Source organism: Vigna unguiculata, chromosome 5 (genome assembly GCF_037176805.1).
Source record: "Vigna unguiculata cultivar grain cowpea cultivar isolate G323 ecotype 2 chromosome 5, ASM3717680v1, whole genome shotgun sequence".
Taxonomy (NCBI): Eukaryota; Viridiplantae; Streptophyta; class Magnoliopsida; order Fabales; family Fabaceae; genus Vigna; species Vigna unguiculata.
In genome coordinates this window covers 47334120-47342703 of record NC_140796.1, presented here as the reverse complement: position 1 = coordinate 47342703, position 8584 = coordinate 47334120, and the positions used below count along the sequence as shown (strand labels likewise).

The window sequence follows — 8584 nt, the reverse complement described above, 5'->3', positions numbered from 1 at the left end:
TTTTCCTTTTAAAATAAATAAAACATAGTATTAGTCACGGCTTGACCCTCTTTTTGATTATTTTTTTTAATTATGTAGTATTAGTTTTTGCTAATCTGCTACTTGTTACGCGATAAAATTTATTATGTTCATGCGCAAACGAATCTCCATTACAATTCACAATTTCTCAATTAACGTCAAACTAGAATTTCAATTATAATCTAAAAATTCAGTGAACTACACACGGGATACATGAAAAGTGCAAGAAAAAAAATACTAAAAGTTGAAATAATAAATTAATTAAAATTTTTCATTAAATATTTTTACTACTCGTATCATTCTATTGCACTATAATGTGATACATTCACCTTAGTTTACTAAAGTATGATATATTCGTAAAATTAGATTCTTTTTAGCATCAATTTGAATTAAATAACAAAACTATTATTATTAAACAAAATTTCAAAAGGGGATGTAGCTCAAATGGTAGAGCGCTCGCTTTGCATGCGAGAGGTACAGGGTTCGATCTCCTGCATCTCCATATCTTTTAAAATTTTTTTCAATCCTATAAAATTTGGGTGTGCAGAAGAAGAAAACATGGGTGCAGGAATAAAGCCCCAAACTGAAAAGTCAGTCTAACTTGCATTGGCCCAACCTAAAATGCGTTAACTATCTCATATTGGGCTCACGCAGGCCCAACTAGTCCATGACTCCAAAATATCATAATTAACTGTTATAATGATTGAATTGCATTCTTTAATGTATTTAAATGTTATTACAAAACAAACGTTTGCCCATGTTTTTAAGCAATAACTAAAATTTATAAAATATTAAAATTCATTACTCCAATAATATATAAATTAGTAAAGGAAGAAAAAAAACAACAAATTGTCCATAATACCTTACAAGTGGATGTGGGTATTTAGATTTAAGGATAGACTACTCATATAACCTGTAGCTTGTGGTATAAATTTTTAATTTAGAATATTTTTTAGAATGTGTCTTTGTTTTTCTTCTGATTTGCATAATTTGCAACGAGTTTAGTATGTGGATAACATGGACTATTAGTCCTCACAATCTCTTGGTTGGATTTGATCTATGTTCTAAATTAAATCTGTCATGTTAGTAATAATAAAAAAAAAATCACTCAAAATATTCAAATAGCTTTAATACCTGAAAAACCTTCAATCAATTTTGAATGAATGGAAAAATGGGCATAAGTAAATTTATGGGGTGCAGAAAGAAATGCCCAACTAGAAAAGAAACCCTCAGCTAAACACTTGAACTAGTTGTGGTTTATGGGCTTTATGCCCAACTCCTCCCCGTTTGAACATGACTTGATCTTTAACAAAACAAATATAGAATGATGTTTAGAAAAGTGAATATGAATGGAAGAAATAAGAAAATAATATGATAATATAGAAAGGTCAACTTTGATTTGAGACAGAAGGAAGTAAGAAAGACGGCAACAAACAACAACCATCCCATGTGAATGCCGTTCCCGAACCACGCAAGGAAACTTCCACAGTGTGAAATACCAAAACTAACCCCATAACCCTAAAACGACGCATAAGTTGGTGAGGGTATTTCTGTCAACTACTGAATCTTCCAAGACGCCACTCGTTGTACATAGAAACGGTCGTACGCGTGACGGTGTCTGTCTTTAAATTTAATTTTGAAAATTCAACACAACACACGCTTTTTCCGTTACATAGCCAAATCATCACTTCTCTCATTTTTTTCTTCACATTCAAAGAAGCAAGTCAAATTATCATGGGAGAAGAAGGTTGCGAGTGCAGGCCACTAGGGTTCTTGATCGGATTGCCCTTTGCTCTCTTGGCCTTGATCTTATCTCTTGTTGGCGCAGTTATCTGGGTTTTTGGGTATGCGTTTTTTCTCAGAAATTTTTCTGTCTTTTTCTGTGTTGAAATATTTTGCTTGTGATTTTTGATTATGGTGTGATGGGAACTGTGCAGATCGGTATTGAGTTGCTTGTGTCCTTGCTGTATTTGCTGCGCGGGATTGGCGAATTTGGCTGTGAGTCTGGTAAAGCTTCCGGTAAAAGTTCTGAGATGGTTCACACGACAAATTCCTTGCTAGAAATTTTTTTCCTCTGCACCTTTTCGATTCGTTTGTAGCATTTGATGGGTCTTGTCATGGCCCATTTCTATTTCTTGGGATTTCCCTCTTCTTGTGATTCATTGGATTCATAACCCTCATTTACCGTTAATATTTGATTCTTTTTCGTCTTCTCAACGAATGATGCTTTTTTTTTTTACTCTCTCTCTCTCTGTGTCTGGAAAATCAAAAGAATTGGATGTTGACATTTCATTCAGCATCGGTAAGATGAATTGGAACACCGATTTATTGCAGGAATGGTTTGAGTGTTACAGTTTACAAAAGAAACATGATTGTTGTTAGAAGTACTCTTCTTAGTAACTAATTACCTTGAAACAAACATAGGCTAAAAGAGAAAAAGAGTACACCTCAATTTAATTTTTTTTATTTGTTAAGTTATCTTGAAACAGACACATGTTAAGAAAGTAAAAAAAAAGAAATACACAGTGAATTTAGTTTATTTATTTATTTATTGAGTTACTCTCTTTTTTTTTTCTATCCCTATATTAGAAAATAATAATTGAATCTTTTTATTTAATTCTTTAGAATATTTATAATAGGTTTTTTATTTATTTTATTACAACTAATGAAATTTAAGATCGAGAACAAATGTGCAATTAAAAGCACAATCATCTCATTTCTTCTTACGGATGGGAGCAACAAATCCAACTCATGTTCCTTTTCATCATGCGAAAACCACAAATAATTTGCCCCTTCCTTTTTTTAGTAATTACCGTTAAAGAGACACATACTAACTAAGAAAGAAAAAGAGTACACCTAGATTTTTATTTATTTGTTGAGTTAGTCTCTCCTTTTTTTTTAATCTGTCTCTATTCTAGAAAAGAATATTTGAACCTTTTTATTTAATTCTTTAGAATTTTTATAACAAGTTTTTATTTTATTTTATTATAATTAATGAAATTTAATTTTTAGGACAAGTGTGTAATTACAGGCACAATCATCAGTATCTTGACTAAGGTTTTAAGGGGAATCAAAATAGAGTTTGGATTTTCTACTGAGTTTTTTTTGTATTGTCCTCCGTTAAATACTGAAAATATACTATATTGGTACTTTAAATATCTTTTTAATATATTTTTAAATTTCAAAATTAATGGTCATCAAGTTGTTTTGAAGGCACAGTAAAGAACCAACACAAAAAAAATTAAACTCAGTAGAGAATTCAAATTCATCAAAGTAATACAATCAAAATTTATATATTTAATTAGTGTCATTAAGGCAAAGATAACGAATAAATAATTTAGTATGGGTTATCATTTGTTCCTTTATATTCTTGAACTCATCAATAATTAAATTAGAATTAAAATTTTATTTTCAGCAATTTCTTTTTCAATATAAATAGACATTGTCGACCAGAAATTCATTTTTCATTTTTATTCAGCAATTTTGTTTAATAATCTTCATTACAAAAAAAATCTATTATAGGGGTAGAAACAACAAAAATGGCTCACGGTACAATAGTTTTTTCTTTTATAATCATAAAAAATATAAAAAATATGTACAAAAGACATTATTAAATTAATATTTCAAGAGATAAAAGATATGCGCTTTTTTTCAATAATAAAAGAGAACATACAAGAAATGAAAGTAAAAATAATAAATTTTTTTCTTTAAGAAAAGGTAAAAGTGAGATATGAAAACAATACGTAAATAATTCAAAAGATAAATAAAAAATATCTCAATAATGTTTTATTTTTTATTACATTTTGTTTTAAATTTTATTATTAATTAATATTAAATATTATGATTTATATGGGCCCACTCTGCTCTTCTTATGCACCGTCGTCCCTAACAATCATCTTTTTTTCTCTCTCTCATGGATAGGAGGGACAAATTCAGCCCACAAAATAAGCCCACTGTTTTTTTTATTCTCCCAAGACATCTCAAAGAGACCAATCTAAACACAAATAATTTGACTCTCCCTCTTCTCATTAATTACCTTGAAAAAGTCGGGCTAAAAGAGTAAAAAAATACATATGAATTTACTTTTTTTATTTATTGAGTTAGTCTTTTTTTATATGTCTCTATTTTAGAAAAGAATAAATGAACTTTTTTATTTAATTCATTAGAATTTTTACAACAATTTTTTTAATTATTTTCTTATAATTAACGAAATTTAATTTCAAGGATAAATGTGTAATTAATTACAAGCACAATCATCTCATTTTTCTTATGGATTGGGATAACAAATTCGCTCAATGTTCCTATTTCTCCTCCCAAGACATCTCAAAGAGACCGATCTAAACACATATAATTCGTCTTTCCATCTTTATAGTAGTGATTACTATGAAATAGATATAGGCTGAGAATAAAAAAGTTCAAGAGAATTGAGTTTCATTATTTAATAAGTCACTCTATCCTTCTTCTTCTTTTAATCTGTTCCTATTTTGGAAAAGAATAATTGAGCCTTTTTATTTAACTCTATATAATTTTTATAACTAGCTTTTATTTTTTATTATTTTATTATAATTAATAAAATTTATGGTCAAGAACAAAAGTGTAATAACATGAGTCTGGTTTCTCTGCTGAGTTTTTTGTGTTATATTCTGATGAGCATTAAAAACATATTATTTTGATATTTTAAAGATAATTTTAATATATTTTAAAATTTTAAAATTAATAATCATGTAATGAAAAAAAAAAGAGTAACTCAATAAATAAATAAAAAACTAAATTCAGATGTACTTTTTTACTCCCTTAATAACCTATGTCTTTATCAAGATAATTACTAGGTAGAGGAAAAGACAAATTATTTATGTTTAGATTGGTCTGTTTGAGATGCCTGGGGAGGTTGAAAAGGAAGAGGGGGATAGATTTGTTGCCTCATCCATGTAAAGCAATGAGATTATTGTGCTTGTAATTACATTTTTCCTTGTCATTAGATTAAAATCAATAAAAGAACATGTTATAAAAGTTCTAAAAAGTTGAATAAGAAGATTCAATTATGCTTTTATAATATAAAGATAGATAAAAAAAAGGAAAAAGTAACTTAATAAATAAATTTTAAAAAAAAATTAATGTGTACTCTCTTACTCTCTACTTATGGTTGTTAAAAGGTACTAAGAAGAGGGTGAGACAAATTATTTTATTTTAGATTGACCTATTTGAGATGTCTTGGGAGGATAAAAAAAATGAAGCTGGATTGGTTTCCTGATCCAATAAAAGAAATTATATTTTTATTAGAGTTTTGATTTTTTATTGGTTTTTTCTCAATTATTACGAGTTTAGATTGTCACATGCTCTCTAAATCTGTAGTGTTTTAGATTAGGATTAGTGTGTTTCTTAACTGTTTTGAAACTGATCGAAATATAATTTTGTAACATTATAAAAAATAATAATGACATTATGTAATATTATCATATGTTATAAAAGTATATTTTATAAAAAAAAATATTAGATTACTTAACTATAACTTTTAAATTTGTAAATAAGAGTATTTTTTAAATAATATTTAATTATTGAATGTGATCAAATTTATTAGTTATATCTCATTCCATCATATATGAAAATTTGGAAAAACAATTGAATAAATATGCGTCCAATATCACATAAACATTACTTACCGATCTCTCAGTTACAAAATTAGATAAATGAACACTTTCCTTACGATAAAAGTGATTATATAAAACATGGATTTGCTTTTGTTTACACTTTTTTTTTCTTCAAATTTAATCTTTAAGTAACTTTTATTTTAAATCCATATAATACAATATTTTACCCATTTAATGACAATTTTCTAAATTTATTTACTTTATAAATTAAAATAATTATTTTACCATTTTTCACTTTAATAATTTTTTAATTTAAATAATTATTATATAAAAAACCATCTTATAGTAAAAAGTGCATGCAATTTTTTTTAATGATAATTTGAAATAAAAATTATTTTGTAGTTCAATAAATATTTGCTATATCAAATAAAAAGAATGGACGCATGAGGGCTTAGCACATACGTTTTCACTAGTCGGGAGATGTATTTAGATTGTCACATGCTTTATTAGTCTATATTATCTTAGAATAGGATTACTGTAATATTCCATTTAATTAATAAAGCTAATTAAAGGAAGCCTCACACAAAATAATATAGAAACGCAGTCCAGGAGTTTAAACCTTACTCCTTACAATATTCGAGGCACACCACGATGCCAAAACATAACAAGATACAAAGTTCAACAGTAAATTCATTTAAAGTTAAAGGATAAGCCAATACATGGGCCATAGCCCTATAACAAAGCCCAAAATAGTAGGATCCAGCCCAGGTAGACTACGCAGCGGAACCATCACCTCCCTGTTGACCACGGATGTTTCTCGCATCTGCTCACACCAATAAATTGATGATCATCGCAAGAGGGGAAAACCACACAAACAAGACATACAACAAACAATAGAAGGGTAAGCTAGAGCCAAAAGTAGTTTTATCATGCAATCAGACACACTTTCACAGTCAATTATACATACATCATTCAAGCATGTTATGACCTTCCAAACAATACACTAAGACTCGACACGACTCATCCGAATTACATATAATCTAGTCGGATTCAACGATGCTTGCACTTGTGGTGGATTATCCTGCTCACCCCCGAGCTAAGTGTTACAATGTTTCAACCCCCCCCCCTCCCCCACACACACACAAGGTTAGCCCTTAATGAGTTTCAGGCCTCCTACTACTCTCACCATAAGAGTCAGTCCGCTCTAAGTGAGACTAACTGACTCCTTAGAGTGTCAGGATGTAACCTTACCTTGAATCCTTACCAGACTATACATATAGGGCACCACCATGAACTCCCACTAATAGGGGCCATGGAATTACGTCCCGACCACTGAAGCACCACTAGGAAGTCTCACCTAGAGACTCATGGATTTACGTACTGACCATATACCAAATATATTCAAACCTCATGCCAACCTTTGTAACCATTTCCCATTCATATTCCATGTTGAATCCATACCATCTCATTCTTCCCAATTCATGAATATAGAATTTTATCTCATACCAATACCATTGTCATTTTAATACCAACCATCTCATACATTTTACATACTAAGATCACACCAACATATCAATTCAATTCATAACTACATATATTCCATGCCTTTCTCATACTTCATACTTAAAATATATAAATCAATAAACCAAACAATCCATAACCAATTGAAGAAAACAGCGAGGCCTACAGTGGATCCCACTCAAGCCAGAAGTCCTCGTTTAGGCGAGAGGAGTCCCCTCGCTCAAGCTATAGGCCCTCGCTCAAGCTACAGGCCCTCGCTTAGGCGAGATCGCGACAGAGGCCCTGAGAGGTTTTTCGCACGCTCGCTTAGGCGAGCCCTCCTCGCCTGAGCGAGCCCACTCCTCGCCTGGCTGCAACTACAGCGACACACCTTGAGCTCCCACACGTTCTCGCTTAGGCGAGCATCTCTCACCTGAGCGAGATAGTACCTCACTCAGAACGAAAGCCCTCTGCCTGAGCGAGAGCTCGAGTGCGAACTAGGGTTTGTTTCTGCAAGTCTCACCTAGGCGAGACAGGGTCGCTTGGGCAAAAATGTCGGGTCTCGCCACTATTCTCCCTACAACAGTCATGCACTCGTGCCCAAACAGCAATACCATTCCATCCAAATGTTTACAGTAGCACATCAACCCCACAATAATGCAAACATTGACAAAATAAGCAAAAATCGAACTGACATGAAATCTCTAACTTCCCTTACCTGGAAAGGGGTTAAAAAGGGGCTTTGGCAGCCAAGCGTAGAGAGCACAACAACTCTAGGAACGAACTAAAGAGCTGAAAGAAATAACGGAACAGACTAAGAAGTGGTTTACCATGAAACCCTAACTGGAATACGAAAATTGATTAATGGAGACCAGAATGAGCTAGTAAAAATACTTACATGGAGTAGAAAAATGGATCTGAGCTAGCTTGTAGATGATGGAGCTCAAAACCCTAGCAGAGCTTCTGTTTTGGAAAGGAAAAGGGGTCAAAGCTTGTTTTTGGCAAAGTGAGAGTGTAAGGCCCAGTTTTATTTTCTGTCCTAATGTTTAAGAGTTGGCCTTAATCTGTTGGGCCTAAGGGTTGGCCCATAGGGTGCTAAGGCCCCTAAAGCTGCTAGGGTTTCCCCATTCAGCCTCATTCTTGCAAACAGAACCTAAAACGCTGCCCCTTTCTTTCAAAATGCTCTGCTAGGGTTTAACTTCGATCTTGGTCAAGACTGCTCGAGCTCCGTTTTGCTTTTTCGCTCCATGTAAGTAATTCGCAAGCTCGCACCTGTACTCCCTAAAGCTTATTTTCATGTTCTTTCATTTTAGGGTTCCATAGTAACTCTGTTCTTTTACTGCCTCGCTGTTCTTCCAGTTTCTGAGACTGTTCCTCGAATTGTCGCATTCCGCAGTTGGTGTCGAAGTCTCTTATAAGCCCTTTCCAGGTAAGGGAAGCTAGACCTTACCATATTTTCGGTAGAATCTGCTTATTTG

At 32.0% G+C, this 8584-nt stretch overlaps 1 protein-coding gene and 1 non-coding gene across 2 annotated transcripts; both read left to right on the top strand.

The window, feature by feature from the left end:
* The first annotated feature begins 447 nt into the window (after positions 1–447).
* On the top strand, positions 448–520 carry TRNAA-UGC (transfer RNA alanine (anticodon UGC)). Its single transcript has one exon. It is a non-coding gene; the product is annotated as a tRNA-Ala (tRNA).
* Positions 521–1642: 1122 nt separating this feature from the next.
* On the top strand, positions 1643–2235 carry LOC114184190 (taximin). Its single transcript, XM_028071463.2, has 2 exons — positions 1643–1862; positions 1956–2235. Exons 1-2 carry the CDS (start codon positions 1753–1755, stop codon positions 2077–2079), a joined length of 234 nt encoding a protein of 77 aa, XP_027927264.1. The 5' UTR covers positions 1643–1752; the 3' UTR covers positions 2080–2235.
* Positions 2236–8584: the final 6349 nt, after the last annotated feature.